Raw genomic sequence first — 20408 nt, forward strand, 5'->3', positions numbered from 1 at the left:
CCGCCTAGATCAGCCCAAGCGGCCTAGGGGCCGCCTAGATCAGCCCAGGCCCAGGCGCCGCCTAGATCCACCCAGGCCCCCTAGGCGCCTCTTAACTCTCTGGCGTCGTAGTCCTCCGGCCTAGCGCCTCAGCCGATTTTGCTCGAAACCTGGAACGGGCTTGCTCTGTGCCCTGGACGTTCGTAGTGATGAGTTCGAGTCCGATTCACTAGAATATTGTACATTTATAAACTATCATTCTTAAAGGTGTTTATCGCTTGAATTTGAGAAAAGTATAGCCCACAGAAATGTAGTCGTCTGCGAAATGGCCATGACTGCAAGTGCAAGCTTCGTGTTCGTTTTAAATATATCAAACAGAATATTTAAAAGTATAGCCGCTTGGCGATAAGCCATAAACAGAATATAGTATAGCCGCGCGGCTATAACTGCATAGAAAGAATATTTTAACAGTATAGCCGCTCGGCGATACTCTATAAATAGAATATTTAAATGTATAGCCGGCCGGCTATACGTCCATAAATAGAATATTTTAAAAGAGAGTATTGCTGCGCCTCTATACTCCATAAACAGAATATTTTAAACGAGATTTTTAAAAGTATAGTGGCGCGGCTATTCCGTTCTTTAAGTGAAACAATTCGAGACCCTTCCTTGATATGTAGCTGAAGCGATGAATGTCCATATCAATCTCAAAGTAGTTAGGACCGTGCACGTTAGAGAGCTTGATAAAGGCAAACAACATGGTTTTTATGTTTCATCATCTTAACACTTAGCAACATAAATGTTCAATGTTTACCTTGTAAAAATTGTGTTGGGGGCGTGAAAGAACTGGTTTGTCATTATATGCATATACAAGCTTCTTCTCAGCAGAACTCCAACCGAGATCCTCAGGATTTACCACCCCAGCCAAGATCTTTAGTCTTTCTCTAAAAGGTACAATGGAGTCCTTTGCCAATCCTTTAACTTTTTCTGTCTCATCATCAACCATTTTCTAAAAGCATCATTCAAATATATCAACAGACTTGAGTGTTCCATAGAACATAAGATCACATTTCCATCAGGGAGAGTACATCAGAATAAAGTACATGCCTATCCAAATGGATGAAGTTGCATACAAAATGAAGTTACCATGAAGCTGTCCTGGAATTGAGGAGAGATGTCTTTATCAAAATTCTCAGAAACTTTGAAATACATTACAAGACCCATCCCCTCTCCATCAATATCACTAAGAAACATTGCAGCAGGATAAGTCGGACAACTGCAACAAGGCGCAGAGCAATATCAAACAAAACATAACAAGATAAATCAATTTTGAAAAAATACCTGTATGTTACAATGAACACTTTCCCATTTGCTTTCACTTTGGGAAGCTCAGGATGCTAGGCAATGTGATGTATCTTTTTGGGGCATACAAACACATCAACACCTATTGGAGTATATGGACTGTAGTTCGGAGCAGTTGACTTTAGCAAGGCAGAACAGAGTAATTAGTTGCAAATGTCTAAATTTAGTTAAGGTTGGTTTGACAAAAGAAAAAACCAAAGTCATACTTGAAATAGTTCTCGCCACGGAATTTAAAAGTTGAGGGTGGAATCTCAGACCAAGATCCTGCAGTCGGCTTCTCTATTCTACAACATGGAATGATATATCCTGGTCTAGGCCGATACAAAAACCTTTTGATTGACCTGTGGATATATCATTGAAATGTTCAGTAATATACATGTACATCAATCCCAATATTCTAAGTTTTCGTTCTATTCAAAGAAAATTGAATTATTTGAATACTTACATTGTTCAATGGTTTCTTCTGCATAACAGGATCTCCATTTTAAAAGAAAGTTTGAAAACGGCTGATAGCTTTCTCTGGGACCGTGGAACCAAACTCTCTGCACTTAGAATCATATCATTGACACTTACAGAAGGTACCAATTGAGATAAGCCGGATTTCAGGGCATTGTCTTGAATTTTTTCATTAGAATCATGTCCATCCATTATAAGTCCTTTAAAGCTTCCATAAGAGTGATCTAATATATTCTTCCTCTTACTGCAAACTTCATTAGCCTTCCCTAAGCGAGAAAGCACATAGCCCTGGGTACTAACAAGTGAAAACCGATTTGATTCCCTGCGCTCATCTTTGCCTGTGATTTTATCTGGTTTACCTCCATCTATTTTCATATAGCTTTGGTATTCTTCATACTTACACCCATTATCAACAAAGCGAGCAGATCTTTCGTACTGAAGTACTTGGCCACTTGAGATATTCCCAACTGGATTGCTTGCTAATGGAAAACCGTCTTTAGAATAAGAGAAGAAAATTAAGAAAACAAAACAAAATCCTTTTCCAATAAGTAGATCAAGAAAAATTACTTCAGTAGTAATGACGTTTTTGCAATCAAACAAGACCACAAAGCTTTCATTCTGTAATATGTAGTTACAGGCTGATGGCTAATACCTCCATGTATACTGATAAAGTCATCATCCGAGTCAGACTCTAGAATACTCACTGAGTCAAACCAAGCTTCCTCCTCGAAAATTACTGCAAATGAATAACTTTCAAAATATGAGATTCAAGGGCTATGAATTTTCTTGTCAGCACTATTGGTTGAAATTGAAAGATAGTTGAAATCTGATGAAAGAAAGCACACACCATTCGAATCATATTGACTGTGGTGCCATTGCAGCTGGGTGAGATGGAATGATGAATTAGAAACCTTAGATCTTCTGTGAGTAGTTGTTGCACCATTCTCAAAGCCCACATGAACAAACTCACTGACAGCATAGTCACTCACGCGAGCTCCTGCATCACTATTTATTTTCTTGAAACTGGTATTTCTTTTCTTGGTACCATTTGAAGCGGAGCAGGTTGCCTTTCTATGGCGTTTGATGACCCGCTGACAGTGTTTTTTCTGTGATTTAATTATTTTGGATGGGGTTTGACATGCAACCAGCCATTGTAGCTTTTAAATCATGCAAGTCCCAAACTACAATGATGCCTTCATCAAGTCCTCTCCAACCTGTGTGCCTACAAATGAAACAAAATACATCAGAGAAGATTAAAGGATTTCTGGAAAGCAGTTTCTAAGATCACAAAGAATCATGAGAACGCAATCAATTTTATCATCATGAGACTGTTTCAGTAATTTATGGCTCAAATGTTAGGCCTGTTAACCAACTTAACACTTGGAAATTATTAGAATTCAAACGGATGACACCCATAGGTCTCTATGTTTAATGAGTATGGTGGCACTATCAGAAAGCACCTTGGTTAGAAGCGACTGGTAACTTGAAGCACTACACTAGTTATTCAATCAATTTGTGGATGAAAATTTGTGCAATCATCATAAAAATCAAATGTCTGATTCAAACCTTCTCAAACAAAGTGGGATGTCTCTTTCCCAGTACCATAGATAAGCCACTTATCTATCTTAAGCCCCAAATCTTTAGTTCTGGCTCACTAGAACACAAACATGACCAGAAAACAAAAAGATGGTACAACCACCTCAAGAACAACTCAACAAAACCTTAGTCCCTATTATCTATCTTAAGCCCCAAATCTTTAGTTCTTACTCAGGTTTAATTAATTAGTACCTTTCTCTTAAGTAGTTGGTATTTGCGAAGTAAATGGGAGCATCAATCTCAAGTATGAGAATTCCAGGAACATTGCTTGCATTGGGATACTGCTCAACATTTCTGTAAACCATGGAATTCGGAAGGTTTCCTTGAACAAAAGTCCTTGGCCTTGCCACAAGCAAAAGTACCCTGTCACAGATATTTGCAACCTACACAGAAGAAAAAAGAAATATTAGTTCTAATGTGTAGTTTTAAGTTGTTAGATATAGTGTTACCGTCTCACACAATAATGATATGTAACGCTAAGACTAGTCCAGTTTCAACGCTGCCAAAAACGATGCCGATATAGGCACTCATGCAAACAACAAAGTCAAACTTGTCAACCTCCAGAGGTGAATTACGGCTTCATAGTCTATGACAACAAGCAAAGCTTGACTATGTGTTTCTGTGTCTGTATATTCCCCAAGTCTGATTCGGTTAGAATTTCCAACTACTCATCCAACTTAGGCCAAACAAGATTCCTAACAATTACATACTACTTTTACAGGCTAAAATCTCTATTGCTCCCTCTAGTAATAACTTTTCGACCACATCTTTCTCTTCAAGATGCAAAACACATAATCAAAATTCAATTTTTGTATAGCGGCCATCAGAAATTGAAGCGATTTCATAATTTAGCTAAAGTTAGAAAGAAAAAAAAAAGGATCCGTCTAGACCGCCTAGGCGCCGCTTAGCTCCTCGGCGTTTTTCCAACAGCCTAACTGAACAAAAGCACAGTTTATAGGTTTTGAGCTCTAATTATGAACATCATTACCGAATTTAACATTACAGAACAAAATCCGCCACCTGTTCTAGATTTCTGTGCATCATAGATTTTTCAAAATGAGCAAAAATATAAAGATAATTTAGTTAAAACTACAAGTAATCTGAATGCATTCCACTAAAAAGCAGGAGGCAGAGTAATTGGAGATTGAGATTAGTGAAAAGAAAAACCTTGGGTTGAAGAAACTATCCCACCAGTCAGAGTCTGCGGCTTTAGGCTCGACTGGAACCAAGCTTAAGTTTTTCTTCAATTTACTATATTTCTTGCTTTTCTTTGATTTCTTAAGAGACGCCATGAGAGCTCAAATGAGGAATTGCCCACCTCTTTTTTGGCCTTGAAGACTTTGATGGGAAGTGATTCAGTGAAGCGAGCCAGGCAGCGAGGGAAACATAAAGCTCGTATAATCATTTTTGGCATTTTTTAAAAATGGTATAGCCAAGGCTGGACTTTTAAATATAATATATTTAAAACGATAGCCGACCAGCTATACTGCATCTGCTTTTCCCCCCCTCTGATTTTTGTTTATCTGTCATCTCTTTGAAGGAGTGTACAACATCACTTGAGGAGCATGTGCTTGCAAATACCACATCTCATAAACTAGACACAAAAGAATCAGAGGTAATCTCCATGTTTGTTTATACATTCCCTCTACAATGGGAAATTGGACTGAGGCCATTTATTAAAGCTTCAATACTCTCTTAATTTTTTCTATCTGGAACTTAAAGCTTTACTCCATTTATTTCCTTATTTTAATTTTATTTTAAAAATAGTATAGCCGTACGGCTTTACGTGTTGACACGTGGTGCATAGGCAATGGGCTATATATATAGTATAGCTATACTAGATTCTTTTGAATTTTTTTAAGAAATAGTATAGCCGTGCGACTATACTCGTTTTGCCTAATTTTTTTAAAAATAGTATAGCCGCCCGGCTTTACTGTTTTAAGATAGGGCTGGGCTTATCTTTTTATATATAAATAGTATAGCGGCTATACTTTTTAAAAAGAATATTTAATTTGGGAAATTTCACATAGACCTGTGTCAACGAACTTTCGTCGGAGGTATTTTTTTTAAATTTAAAAATGTAAAATTAGTTTCTTTACTTTTTTTTGGCTTACTTCTTTAATTTAATATATGTAATTAAGTAATATCTTAGCCTTTTTGAATTATTTTAATTAAAAATTATATTTTAATTATTATTTAATATAACAAATTAAATAAAAAATCCACAAAATAATTAATTTCTATTTATTAAATTTGCATTATTTTACTACAGAGAGGATGGAGGCAGAAAATGTGCCCTACTAGCTACTACTGCGATTACCCGTATACTGCCTTTGGTAAGTAGCTTTGGTTTCTAGTTAGAGTTTTCTTTCCTTAGTAAACTTATTCGCATGAAAAGAAAAGAAAAGAGAAAAAAAATTATGAAAACTGATAATTATAGTTGTCTGCTAAACACTGTAGCTACATTGAACGGAAATTAAGATAGATGATGGTAAAGAAAAGGAGTATGCATGGCTTGCTGAGACAGAACCAGATAATCTCTATATGCGCCCGAGATATTACACAAGCCCTACTATTCAAGTTTAACACTCAACAGTCATCAGTGACGATTACTAAATGAGCCCCATGCCTCTTTGTGTTTGCTCCAGCTTTAGACCTTAGAGAGAAAACATTCCATTGTTGTTGACTGCATTAGCCTAAGCAGAGAGGTAACTAAGGCGCTCAAGCCTGCAGCAAAACTAGTTTATCATCACGGGAATTGAAAGACAAATGGAGCTTGTTGTTGGATGATGATATCAAGTTTACCATCAATTTAACAGCACCAAAAAGGAATCACAACCACAATGAGGAGATATGCATTGTGGACTGCACCAAGAATAAAACCACCAACTATGAACCCCATCACGAAAAGTAGAATCAAAGACCATAATTTGTATTATACACGTACGCAAGTATTTCTCATGTTTAATTTTTTACAAAAATTTCACGTATTATACACATAATTCTAACATATTATTGAACAAAAATAATATGTATTTAAAAAAATCTCAGTTTTTACTTATTTTTTTTTAAAAATAGTATAGCCATGCGGCTATACTTGTTTTTTTAAATGTTAAATTGAAATAGTACAGCCGACCGGCTGTACCGGTTTGCACACGTGACGGTGGCTGGGTGTAGAACGAGTATATAGTATAGCCGTGCGGCTATACTACCCTTTTTTGTTTTGACACGTGGCACCTGTGACCTGGGCGCGTCCCTTTTTTATATAAATTATATAGCCGTGCGGCTATACATATATTTAATTAAAGAGAAAATTTAATCTGGGAATTTTCTTTACTTTTTTTTTGTTGGCCTAATTCTTTAATTAAATATATGTAATTGAGCAATGTCTTAGCCTTTTTGAATTACTTTAATTAGTACTTATATTTTAATTATTATTTAACATAAAACATTAAAGAAAAAGTCCACAAAATAATTAATTTATATTTATTAAGTCTTTTGTGAAATCGTTTGTGTATCTTAATTAAATTTCTCCATAGCCCAAGAGCTCTATCCGTTATTATTAGGCCATTACTCGAGTATCTATTGTCCATTTTTTATTTTTCACTTTTCCAACATTATTACCCGTATAAAGATTTTGCACTTTCACGTTTAATATTGTATTATACATATACGCCAGTATTTCTTGTGTTTAATGCACTTATTTTTTACAAAAATTTCATAATTCTATCATATTATTGAACAAAAATAATATGTATTTAAAAAAATCTCAGTTTTTCCTTATTTGTTTTTTTAAAATAAATAATCGGCTTTAATTTAAATCACAGAGCCCATATATATATATATATATATATATTACATAATCGATGACCCAACTAATTAGGTATTTACCTAATTGGCCATACCCACAAACCACTTAATTGGGCCAACTTGCGTAGCCAATACAAACTATTCTCTTTCAAGAGCAAGTCTTATAAAGACCTTCAAGGAACTCTAGTGTTCCAATGTGGGAACTCAAACATATTTGCAATGTCTCTCAAAACTAAATTACGTTACTGTACACATTATTTGTCATATAGAATTGTTGTTCTGGTTGACAAAGAGATTGCAAAATCACTATCTTGCATTTTTGTTAGAGCAACTCCAACGATCAGTTGAGCCCAAGGCTGGGGAGAGAAAAAAACCCAGCCCAGCGAGGTGCCTAAGCCCGGTTGAGAGTGGGATCCATGAAGATGGCCGCCCAAGGCGATTCGCCGAGGGTCGATGACGCCATGCGCGACGCCATCGCTCGTTTAAATTTTTACCATTGGCGCTGCAATGCATGAGCCAACGGTAAAAATTAAACTTACGTGCGTTGATGTTAGCCCTGTGCAAGCTCCAACAGATAGAAGACAGGTGTCAAGCCTTGGGCACTCCGATCTACTTCTCATCCTCCAATCCAACGCCTGACATTTGTTTGGCAATAAAATTATGAAAAAAAAATCAAAATTTTTTTAAAAAAATACCAAAAAATTGTGAATCTTTTTTTCTTCTATAAATACCTATCAATACCCTTCACTTTCAACACCAATCCTCATACATTTTCTTATACTTCTACTATTATTCATTCTTTACTCAACAATTTCCTCTCTTTTAAATTGTATTTTAGTTTCTTATATTTATGACTTCTTCTATCGAAACCGAAGGGGCATGGAGCACCATGGAAGATGTTTCCTTGTGTGAGGCTTGACTCCAAATTTGTCATTTTCTCATGTCAGCAATGAGATGAAATTTTTTCATATGTGGAAAAAAATTCATGCCGAATTTTGTGAAAAAATTCCGGGGTAGACTTGTACGGAAATGACATTGTTTAGTAGGTAGAAAATTCTCAATAAAGAGTTGGGAAAATAGAGGGATGCCTTGGCAAAAGCGATGGACAACCATAGAAGCGGGAAAAATCTTAGTAACGAGGTAAGTATTTTGTAATTTTCGTTTTATTAAGTTTAATGTCCTAATATATATATATATATATATATTTTAATGTTTATTACATTTTCAATAATTTGTTAATATTTCTTGCATTTTCAATTGTTTCTTAATATTTCTTGCACTTCCAATATATTTGTAAGGTTAATTGCATTTCATTATTTATTTTTTGTTACTTGCATATCAAATATATTTTAAATATTTCTTGCATTTCCATTTTTTTTAATAGATGATTCAAGCACAGATGTGGTTTGGTGCAATTGGGTAAGGCAAAAAAAGTTTCAACCATCATGATTGGAATTTTGAAATCTTATCTGAAATTTGAAATTCATCCGAAATTTGAATTTTGAAATTTATCTGAAATTTGAATTTTGAAATTCATCCGAAATTTGAACCTAAAAATTTATTTGAAATTTGAACCCAAAAATCTTATCTAGAAATTTTATCCGATTATGAATAGTCTTGACACGTAGAAATCCGAAAATCTTATCCGAAAATATTATCCAAATTAATTATCGAGGTAAAAAAATTTGTGAAAAAAAAAAAAAGAATAGTAATTGCCTATTTGTCATGACAAAAGGTGAAACACACAATACTATTTGAAGAGCAATCACTATTCACGTGAATAGGTGGAGTTTAGAATGAAAAACCCTGAATTTCTCACCCAAATTTCCTCAATTCTCAAGAAACAGGACCACTTGGTCGTGGTATAATTACTAAAACTTATGATTTTCCTTCTTCCTTTCATGGCAGAATTCAAAGAGCTCTCATCTGATCAGTCCCGAATCTTATGTCGATTCTACCCTGGCAGAATACAAAGAGCATTAAGGGTAATATTGACGTTTCAGATACGCTATACATCCAACGGTCCAAAACTCATCCCCATAGCCAAAGGCCCATTCGACCGTTGGATATGATCGACAGAGATAGAGAGGGAGCAGGGATCGACGGCGAAGTGACGAGAAAAAGGCTCTGGCTTTCTCCGCCCTCACTTCTATCAAGCTCTTGATCGACGGAATTTACGAATTTACTTATGGGATAGAATTTAGAAAAAAAGTAAAGATTTGAAACATCAAGCAGTTGCAATGAAAGAATGAAAATTTAATCTTCTAGCAAAATGCAACAAAGTTGAAATTTGAGGCAGCTGAAAGCACAAATCTTTCAATAATGAAATAAACCATCATAGGAAAATATTCAATTTCTTTATGAAATAATTATATTGTTGGGTTGGGAAAGAAAAGAAATCAAGGTTTTGGGTATTTAGTAAATGTATAATTGCATTTGCCAAAGTGTATACAAATTTTGTCTGGTTATGTGTTTTAATGTTTTGAATTAGTGGAATTGTAAGGTATATATGGACTTGTTGGAGTCCATAATTGATATTTTAATCTGTCATTGTAGTTTTTGGGGGAGTTTCAGTTGGGAGAGCTATTGCTGGGGAATTTGGGGAAGGAATGATGCATCCCGTTGACCCTGTAAAGGCAAGTATTCAGAGCTGAGCTATTTGTGAAAGTCAGGTATGATCATAGAGTAAAGATGTGATAGATGTAACATTCATGGCTAATGGGTAAAACTCAAATTTTGGGTTTGTAATCATATGGATGGAATTAAACTTTATACAAGTTCTGTGTTAGAAAGTAAATTTTCAAGTATTAGATATGGCATTTTATTTTCTTGCCAAAGTCTTTCCATAGCTTAGCAATGAAAGCATGGTGCTGCCTCCTCTCTCTTCTCTCTAAATTTCATTATGATGGGATCAGCCAATTGACAGTGTTGACGACTGTTGCCTCTTTAGGTCAACTGGTGTGTGTCTCACATAGTTTGTTTAATAAATCTCATTTCTTAAGAAAGAAAAAGACAATAGCTTAGTTCATTGAAAATCCCGGAGGCTGTTGCCTGCCCAAACCCATCCATATATGCACCCGCACACAACACTGACAGAAAGACACATGTCAGGGATGCATATTCACTCATATAAATTATAGCCATAATGTTCTTATGAATTGTAAATTGTGAATTTATTTATTACTTTTCATTTGACAGATGGTGGTCCACACACTCACAAGCTTCTTCTGGTCTCATGGTATGTTAAATAGTGATAGTTTGTGTGTCACACCTTTTTGTTTTGGCCTTTACAACATCATTTGGGAAAATAGGATTGCAACTCCTATTAGACAAAATTTATTCAAATAGGATTGTGATTTCTTAACTTTCATTCCCTCGCACTAGATTGTTTTATTTTGTCTGGGAAAGGAAAACTCAAACATACCGTCTTTTGATCATTGGAGAATCATAGGCAGTTAGGCTTTTGGTCCTGTAAATGATTTAGCTGTCATTATTCTGTTGCTCTTTTCATAAGAAGCTCTGGTTCTTATTTCTGGTAGTTTTGTTTCAAAATTATGATTTCCATCTGCACTAAGCAGGTTATTATGAAGGCTTAAACATTTGATAGCATGGGAAGAAAAATCTACATGCAATCCAAGTGCATATCTCACCGATGCCTCCCTGGGATGTGACTACAACAAAATTTCTAAGTACAGGATCAGCCTTGAGGTATCAGTTCTGTTTTGTGGTTATACAATATTTACTATTCAATAATTAATTTCCTTTGATTTTTGTTCTGGTTTTTGAATTTAATTATTGTATAATAAATATCAGCATATTCATGAAGAAATACCATGGCACCATAATTTTTTGTTTAGTAAGTTTCATATTATAAAACAAAATTAATAATATTGTTGAAAATGGCTACTAAATATGGGATGTGCAAATAACGTTTCTATAATGGTGGAATATACTCTCCTTCATAGGAGTGCAAGAATACAACCACAACTTTTGCTAAGAATCTAAAATGGATTAAAAATAACAAGAAAAAAGCTACAAAATTTGAAGATTGGGATCCATGTAGAACTAGTTTACAGCAAAGCAAGAAATTAGAGATGATAGCAAGGCTCAATAGCCGCTAGGCTCTTCATTTTGTAGGTTATTAAGACCAACAACAAACCTAATAAGAAGGCTCATATGGAAAGCACCTAGCCTTTTCTTAATAGAACTTGATTCACTAAATTGTCTAAGTTTGCATATGAAGAACCATCAGGACTGATGGCCTTCTCTGCTAGTTTCTTCCATTCCATAGCCTTAGTTCTCATTTTCTTACCCTTCTGTCCCTCCACTAACTCTTTAATGAGCTTCTCTACTTGGTCTCTCTTGGCATCATTATTGATCTCCAAGCCAATGCCCCATTCATTGCAAGTATAGACACAATTTATTCGCTGTTCGGCAAAGAATGGCCAACAGAGCATAGGAACTCCTGCAGAAAGACTCTCAATGGTTGAGTTCCAACCACTGTGTGTTAAGAATCCTCCAATTGATGGGTGGCTAAGGACTTGCTCTTGTGGGCACCAGCTTGCTACCAAACCTCTTCCCTTAGTTTCAGCTACAAACTCAGGTGGCAAAATCGCCGATTCACCAACTAACAGATCAGGTCTAACTACCCAGAAGAAGGGAAGCTTGCTATTTGCAAGTCCCCAACAAAACTCAATAAGATCTTCCGACTTTATGACCACTATGCTGCCAAAGTTTACATAAACAACTGAGTTTGGCACCTTAGCATTGAGCCACTGGAACCATTCACTTTCTTCTTTCCATAGACTATATCCCATGGACTTCAAAGGGTGTTGTGGTATCTGATTGAGAAGTAACTGGAGAGGGCCAATGGTATAGACAGGTGGAGACATTGATGAGAGAGCGTGCAAAACATCTGCCTCCAACTCATCAAAAGTATGAAGAACAACTGCTGAAGCTTTATCAACTCTGTCCATTGCTTCCAAGGTTAATTTAAACAAGATGTCGTTGGGGTTTGTAGTTTGAAAGGACTTTGGGAGATCCTTTAAACGAATAGCTTTCGTTCCGGGAACCCAATCTATGACCTGGTCCAAAAAGCCATTTGTTAAATAGCGCTCCTCTGCAACACCCAAGTCAAGAAAAATTTCATCACCATTTAAAAAAAAAACAACAAGAAATTAAGCAAAAAGTTGCTCAACTGCTTCAATATTATGAATACTTATTTCACCTTTGAGTGGCGCAAGTCCTTTCTCTACCAAAGTGGGATATTGCTTAAAGCCCATGAATCCAATTGCAGCAATAGTAAAGAACAGTGCAACAGGGATTCCAAGTTCTTCAGCAGCTGTGATGCTGAAAGTCATGAAACCATCTGAAACAATGCAAGTCACTGGAGGATTACTAATATTGTTAGAAATTTCTATGTCATTGAGTTTTAAAAGGAGGTTACGAAATGGTGCCAAGAAATTTTTTCTGATGGAATCACAAAGCAAATAGGCGTTTTGGCCGGCATCCTCATCTGAAGCTGGAAGACCATCTGGAATAGTTTCGAATTGAAAATCAGGCAAGCCATTGAGGGAGTTAGGTCCAAGAGATTTAAGAAAGCGGTGGTGGTTGAACTCTGTGTTAACAAAGGTTATATGAAAACCTCTATGGTGTAGGAGCTTTGCTAATTTCAGCATTGCCTTTATATGGCTTTGTATTGGAAAGGGAATGCATACAGCATGAGGCTTATTGCCCTGTACTTCTATGGAGCTCATCTTAGATTGTGTTTACAGTCAGTGTATGCACATATGAACAATATTTGCACTCACAACACAATGCAGTAAAACTTTATAGTTCTAATAACATTTTCCTGCCATGTCTGACTTATGACAATGAGACCCGGCAGCCTAGAAAGAGTCAGGGTATACGACAGTGATGGACGGCTGGATTTGTTTGTTTCTCTACTGCACGTCCACATCTGTAAAAATCAAATCTCCGTAGAATCTTAAAACGGTATGTATCCTGCAGCCTGCAGGTTAAGTTGAATTAAGTGTCCTTCTTTGTATTCTCATTGAAGGCCTTATGGGATTAGATTCACATCAATAGAGCCAAAACAGTAAATAAGCTCTACAATGAGCCAAAATATAGCAATCATGCAGCCTGCAGGTTAATAACATGCTTTTATTAGAACTAATAGAGCCAAAACTTGAACATAAGCACCAAGAGATATCATTGAATATATATTATCACCATTATTTTTATTTTTATTTTATAGAAATGATATTGTACTTTAATCTAGTCTAAACTACGGGGACGAGAATTCCAACTCGGGTGCAGAATGGAGAGCACATCTGCAACTTGGCTAAGCCAATGTCTGCGATCACCATTATTTGTTAGAATTATTTAACTTGTATGTAACTATACAAATGTAATCAATCACTAATAAGGCACTCAAAAGCAAGAAAGAAAGCCACATGAATTGAAAAATGAAACAAGGGCCATACATGCAAACAACATCTCGGTCCTTATCAAACACCAGTTTAGGTCCTATCTCCTATCATATGCCCTCTGGATCATAGGCACTCTGCAATACAAAATCTCAATGGTTGAATTCCAGCCGCTGTGTGTCAAAAACCCTCCTCCAACTGATGGGTGGTTAAGGACTTGCTCTCGTGGGCACCAATTTACTATTACACCTCTTCCCTTGGTTTCAGCCACAAACTCTGGTGCAAAAATCGCCGTTGCCAACAACGACATCAGGCCTAATTACCCACAAGAAGGGATAATTTGTATTTGCAAGTCCCGAACCAAACTCAACAAGAAGTTCGGGTGTCATGACCGCTGAACTGCAAAATTTCACATAAACAACTGAGTTTGGCTCTTTAGAATTTAGCCATTGGAGGCACTCAGTTTCTTCTTTCCATAGACTTTAGCCAACAGACTTCAAAGGGTCTTCTGGTATCTGATTGACAAGTAGTAATTCAATAGGACCAATTGTATAAATAGGTGGGATAAGCATAGATGAGAGAGCATCCAGAATCTCTTGTTCCAATGCATCAAATGTAAGAAGAACAACAGCTGAAGCTTTATCTACTCTATCCATTGTTTCCACTGTGAGCTTAAAAAAGATGATGTCTGGATTTGTAATGTGAAAACTGTCGGAAGTTCCCGTAAATGGATACCTTTCATTCCTGGAATCCAATCAATCACCTTGTCCAAAAATCCATTTGTGAAATAGCTCTCATCTAAAAATTAAGCTTTGATCAGGCACACAAATCTATTCTTTAGAAACAAGCAGTATATAGAATCATAAATGTAAACAACAGCTTCAATTTTAGTTTCTTTCACCTTTGAGTGGTGTAAGCCCTTTCTCCACCATAGCAGGATATTGTTTAGAGCCCATGAAGCCGCCTGCAGAAATAGTAAAGAACATTGCATTAGGATTTCCAATTTCTTCAGCAGCTGTGATGGGGAACGGCATCAAACCATCCGAAACAATACAAGTCACTGGAGGGTTGGTATTGCTGGAAGCTGCTCTGTCATTGAGTTCTTTTAGGAGGTTAAGAAACAGAGGCAAGAAGTTATCTCGCTCTTAGTTAAAAAGCAAAACGATGTCCTGGGAAGTATCCTCATCTGAACTGACTGGAAGACCGTCTGGAAAGGTTTCGAATCGAAAATCAGGCAAGCCATCAAGGGAGTTGGGTCCAAGAGATTGAAGAAAGCGCTTGTGGTTGAACTCTGTGTTGACAAATGTCACATGAAAACCTCTATGGTGGAAGAGTTTTGCTAACTTAAGCATTGCCTTGATATGGTTTTGAAGTGGAACTGGAAGACATACAATTCCATCTTAGAGTTAGATTAAGTGTATGCATAATGCGTGCATTATAATTTGTAACTCTGCAGGCAAGCAAGTCTAGCTTTTGTGTGTCTCTGTCATATGATAATAATATCAAGGATGGACATGATAGTGCGGTTTGATCTTTATGTTAAAGCAAGGCCATCCAATTAACCCAAAAACGTGTCTCTAAGAGGTGATGTTTGGTTGCCAAATGACAATGAGTTCTAGGAAAAAGTCCATGGCACACACAATAACAATGGACTTTATACTATGAATGGAGCATGTGTGTGGTCAAAGTAATTAGGTTAAGTGAATTGTCTGAGCTATGTTAATAATCATAAATCGTCAAACCTAAAACTGTTTGGCAGCCACTACGGAGGCTTGAAAATCCCAAAGGCTGTTGCCTGCCCAACCCCATCCATGTCTGCACCCCACACAACACTGACAGAAACACACATGTCAGGGATGCATGTTCCCTCATGTGAATTATGGCCCTAATGTTCTTGTGAATTGTGAATTTATTATTAATTTTCATTTGGCAGATGGTGGTCCCACACACACTCACAAGGGATGTAGCTTACTAGCTTCTTCTGGTCTCATGGTATGTTGAATAGTGATAGTTTGTGTATCACAACCTTTTGTTTCGGCCTTTACAACATCATTTGGGAAAATAGGATTGCAACTCCTATTAGACAAAATTTATTCAAATAGGATTGCGATTTCTTAACTTTCATTCTCTCGCACTAGATTGTTTTATTTTGTCTAGGAAAGGAAGACTCAGACATACCGTCTTTTGATCAGTGGTGAATCATAGGCAGTTAGGCTTTTGGCCTGTAAATGATTTAAATGATTTAGCTGTCATTATTCTGTTGCTCTTTTCTTAAGAAGCTCTGGTTTTTGTTTCTAGTAGTTTTGTTTCAAAATTATGATTTCCATCTGCACTATGCAGGTTATTATGAAGGCTTAAACATTTGACAGCATGGGTAGAAAAAGCTACGTGCAATCCAAGTGCATATCTCACCACTCCCTCCCTGGGATGTGACCAGAACAAATTTTCAAAGTACAGGGATCAGCCTTGAGGTATCAGTTCTGTTTTGTGGTTATACAATATTTACTATTCAATAATTAGTTTCCTTTGATTTTTGTTCTGGTTTTTGAATTTAATTATTGTGTAGTAAATATCAGCATAATCATGAAGAAAAACCATGGCACCATAATTTTTTGTTTAATAAGTTTCATATTATAACTAGCTTACAGCAAAGCAAGAAATTAGAGATGGTAGCAAGGTTCAATAGCCTCTAGGCTCTACATTTTGTAGGTTATTAAGAACAACAACAAACCTAATAAGAAGGCTCATATGGACAGCACCTGGCTTTTTCTTAATAGAACTTGATTCACTAAATTGTCTAAGTTTGAGTATGAAGAACCATCAGGACTGATGGCCTTCTCTGCTAGTTTCTTCCACTCCATAGCCTTAGTTCTCATTTTCTTACCCTTCTCTCCCTCCACTAACTCTTTAATGAGCTTCTCTACTTGGTCTCTCTTGGCATCATTATTGATCTCCAAGCCAATGCCCCATTCATTGCAAGTATAGACACAATTTATTCGCTGTTCGGCAAAGAATGGCCAACAAAGCATAGGAACTCCTGCAGAAAGACTCTCAATGGTTGAGTTCCAACCACTGTGTGTTAAGAATCCTCCAATGGATGGGTGGCTAAGGACTTGCTCTTGTGGGCACCAGCTTGCTACCAAACCTCTTCCCTTAGTTTCAGCTACAAACTCAGGTGGCAAAATCGCCGATTCACCAACTAACAGATCAGGTCTAACTACCCAGAAGAAGGGAAGCTTGCTATTTGCAAGTCCCCAACAAAACTCAATAAGATCTTCTGACTTTATGACCACTATGCTGCCAAAGTTTACATAAACAACTGAGTTTGGCACCTTAGCATTGAGCCATTGGAACCATTCAGTTTCTTCTTTCCATAGACTATATCCCATGGACTTCAAAGGGTGTTGTGGTATCTGATTGAGAAGTAACTGGAGAGGGCCAATGGTATAAACAGGTGAAGGCATTGATGAGAGAGCATGCAAAGCATCTGCCTCCAACTCATCAAAAGTATGAAGAACAACTGCTGAAGCTTTATCAACTCTGTACATTGCTTCCAAGATTAACTTGAACAAGATGTCATTGGGGTTTGTAGTTTGAAAGTAATTTGGGAGATCCTTTAAACGAATAGCTTTCGTTCCGGGAACCCAATCTATGACCTGGTCCAGAAAGCCATTTGTTAAATAGCGCTCCTCTGCAACACCCAAGTCAAGAAAAATTTCATCATCATTTTTTAAAAGAACAAGAAGAAGTTAAGCAAAAAGTTGCTCAACTGCTTCAATATTATGAATACTTCTTTCACCTTTGAGTGGGGCAAGTCCTTTCTCTACCAAAGTGGGATATTGCTTAAAGCCCATGAATCCAATTGCAGCAATAGTAAAGAACAGTGCAACAGGGATTCCAAGTTCTTCAGCAGCTGTGATGCTGAAAGTCATGAAACCATCTGAAACAATGCAAGTCACTGGAGGATTACTAATATTGTTAGAAGTTGCCATGTCATTGAGTTTTAAAAGGAGGTTACGAAATACTGCCAAGAAATTTTTTCTGATGGAATCACAAAGCAAATAGGCGTTTTGGCCGGCATCCTCATCTGAAGCTGGAAGACCATCTGGAATAGTTTCGAATTGAAAATCAGGCAAGCCATTGAGGGAGTTAGGTCCAAGAGATTTAAGAAAGCGGTGGTGGTTGAACTCTGTGTTAACAAAGGTTATATGAAAACCTCTATGGTGTAGGAGCTTTGCTAATTTCAGCATTGCCTTTATATGGCTTTGAATTGGAAAGGGAATGCATACAGCATGAGGCTTATTGCCTTGTACTTCTATGGAGCTCATCTTAGATTGTGTATACAGTCAGTGTATGCACAGATGAACAATATTTGCACTCACAGCACAAATGCAGTAAAACTTTATAGTTCTAACAACATTTTCGTGCCATGTCCGACTTATGACAAGGGGACCCGGCAGCCTAGAAAGAGTCAGTCAGGGTATACGACAGTAATGGGCGGTTGGATTTGTTCCTTTTTCTACTGCTGAGAGAAAGACAAAATCAAGAACCACCAGGCTGAAAAAAAATATATAAAAAAACCAAGAGATATCATTGAATATATATTGTCACCATTATTTTTATTTTTATTTATTAGAAATGATATTTTATTTTAATCTAGTCTAAACTATGAGGAAAAGAATTCGAACTCGGATGCAAAATGGAGAGACATCTGCTTTAGCCAACTTGACTAAGTGCATGTCTGCGATCACCATTATTTGTTAGAATTATGTAACTTGTATGTAACTATACAAACGTAATCAATCACTAATAAGGCACTCAAAAGCCACATGAATTGAAAAATGAAACGAGGGCCATACATGCAAACAACATTTCAGTCCTTATCAAACACCAGTCTAGGTCCAATCTCATGTCATATTCAATTCAAGAAAACAACAAATCTTGTAAATCCGAAACTCGAGCAACCGAGAAAAAACTAGGCAACAAACCACTTGAGCACGACTCCTCCCTTATACTAGCCATGCAAAGATGAAAGGAGAGATAGAGGACCACCGCCGCCATTTTATAGTAATTTTGTTGTCACCATCCATTTTTTTTTCAATAGCGGCTAAAATATTTTTGTCAGAATCTTCAGCTCATTGGGACAAATTTTTTATTTTTTTATTTGATTTTTTTATGTTTGGTGTTAAGACAAAGTCAAGAACCACTAACTAACAAATAATATAGAAAAAAACAGCAAATGGCAGACAACCTAAAAGCACTAAGAGATATCATTAAGGGGAGTGTATTTAATTAATATTTTAAAAGAGTTAAATGGAGTTATAAAGTTTATAGAGTTCAATATATTTCAATTGATTTCTATAAACTCCACATAGAGTTTGATTAAATTCGTAGATTGATTTTAATGGTGTTTGTTAGAGTTTTATCATAGATTTTAAAAGAGTTTATTAGAGTTCTAATTTTTTTTTTGGGGGCTGTTTATTGTTTTTCTAGATTTTCAAAAGAGAAAGTACCTTTACAAAAACAATTTGTAAAAAAGGTCCAAACCATATATATCCAAAGAAAATAAACAAAGGGCATCTATTTTGTTCAAATGTGCAACCAAATAAAGATATATGTCAGCATATTTATGAAAAATACGCAAAAGTAAAAACATAAAAGTAATTTCTTGACAAAAAAAAAAAGATAAGTAAACTATAATTCTAAATGCATAAAAACGAATAAGTATCTACTTCATTGCTCATCTTTGACTCCCGTCATTCATAGCATATCTCCACATATTTGAAGATATCCCAACCCTCCATTGGTTAGCATTCTCGCGTTGTTATTCTTGGATTTCAAAAACTTGGTCATAATTAGTTCCCTCATTTTATGGTAACGATGACGATGTTGAATGTTATAAAAAAACAGCAAATGGCAGACAACCTAAAAGCACCAAGGGATATCATTGAATATATATTAGCACCATTTTTATTTTTTTTTATTTTATAGAAATGATATTTTACTTTAATCTAGTCTAATCTAAATTAGGAGGAAGAGAATTCGAACTCGGATGCAGAATGGAGAGCACATGTACATCTGTTCTAACCAACTTGACTAAGCCCATGTCTGCAATCACCATTATTTGTTAGAATTTTGTAACTTGTATGTAACTATACAAACGTAATCAATCACTAATAAGGCACTCAAAAGCAAGACAGAAAGCTACATGAATTGAAAATGAAACGAGGGCCATACATGCAGACAATATTTCAGTCCTTAACACCAGTTTAGGTCTTATCTCATGTCATATTCAATTCAATAAAACAACAAATCTTGCAAATCCGAAACTCAAGCAACCGAGAAAAAACAATGCAACAATTTGTGGCGGAGTCAATTAAAGCCCACAAGGGTCACATGACCCTTCTCAACATTTTGAAAATATTATATTTATCTATGTTATTCAAGTTGTTTTATAGCTATATTTACTATATTGACCATTCTTATAAATGTAAATTGTCTACAATGAACATGAATATGATTTATATTTGTTTTCATGTGTTCATATGTCATTTATATGTGTGTGTCATGGAATTTTATTTGATTTTCTCATTCTATCTAAAATCAATTTATAATACTCTTTCATTATTTTTAGGTTGCTAGAATTTGGGTTATACTTACTAAGATATTAAATTTGAGATATTGAAATTTAATCATTATAATGAATTCTTATATATATATTCCTATAAAAACTAAATTCATTGTAATTATAAAGCTATTTAAAGTTAACCCTTCTGA

At 36.0% G+C, this 20408-nt stretch overlaps 1 protein-coding gene, 2 long non-coding RNA genes and 3 pseudogenes across 4 annotated transcripts; 2 read left to right on the top strand and 4 right to left on the bottom strand.

Annotated features, from left to right (window-relative positions):
- Positions 1-589: 589 nt before the first annotated feature.
- LOC103329143 (uncharacterized) lies at positions 590-4798 on the bottom strand (annotated as a pseudogene).
- Positions 4799-9405: 4607 nt separating this feature from the next.
- LOC103329093 (uncharacterized) lies at positions 9406-11059 on the top strand. The gene is made up of 3 exons (XR_016126051.1): positions 9406-9839; positions 10402-10441; positions 10782-11059. It is a non-coding gene; the product is annotated as an uncharacterized LOC103329093 (long non-coding RNA).
- Positions 11060-11241: 182 nt separating this feature from the next.
- On the bottom strand, positions 11242-12959 carry LOC103329142 (7-deoxyloganetin glucosyltransferase-like). The gene is made up of 2 exons (XM_008231573.2): positions 12431-12959; positions 11242-12322 (listed from the first exon to the last, which is right to left on the bottom strand). Exons 1-2 carry the CDS (start codon positions 12957-12959, stop codon positions 11391-11393), a joined length of 1461 nt encoding a protein of 486 aa, XP_008229795.2. The 3' UTR covers positions 11242-11390.
- Positions 12960-13641: 682 nt separating this feature from the next.
- On the bottom strand, positions 13642-15024 carry LOC103329141 (7-deoxyloganetin glucosyltransferase-like; annotated as a pseudogene). The gene is made up of 2 exons (XR_016126050.1): positions 14533-15024; positions 13642-14429 (listed from the first exon to the last, which is right to left on the bottom strand). The product of XR_016126050.1 is annotated as a 7-deoxyloganetin glucosyltransferase-like (transcript).
- On the top strand, positions 15024-16166 carry LOC148918235 (uncharacterized). Its single transcript, XR_016126052.1, has 2 exons — positions 15024-15623; positions 15972-16166. It is a non-coding gene; the product is annotated as an uncharacterized LOC148918235 (long non-coding RNA).
- A 209-nt stretch (positions 16167-16375) lies between these two features.
- On the bottom strand, positions 16376-18126 carry LOC103329094 (7-deoxyloganetin glucosyltransferase pseudogene; annotated as a pseudogene).
- Positions 18127-20408: the final 2282 nt, after the last annotated feature.

The sequence above is a fragment of the Prunus mume genome, linkage group LG4 (assembly GCF_029339155.1).
Source record: "Prunus mume cultivar Tortuosa linkage group LG4, ASM2933915v1, whole genome shotgun sequence".
In the NCBI taxonomy this organism is placed as follows: Eukaryota; Viridiplantae; Streptophyta; class Magnoliopsida; order Rosales; family Rosaceae; genus Prunus; species Prunus mume.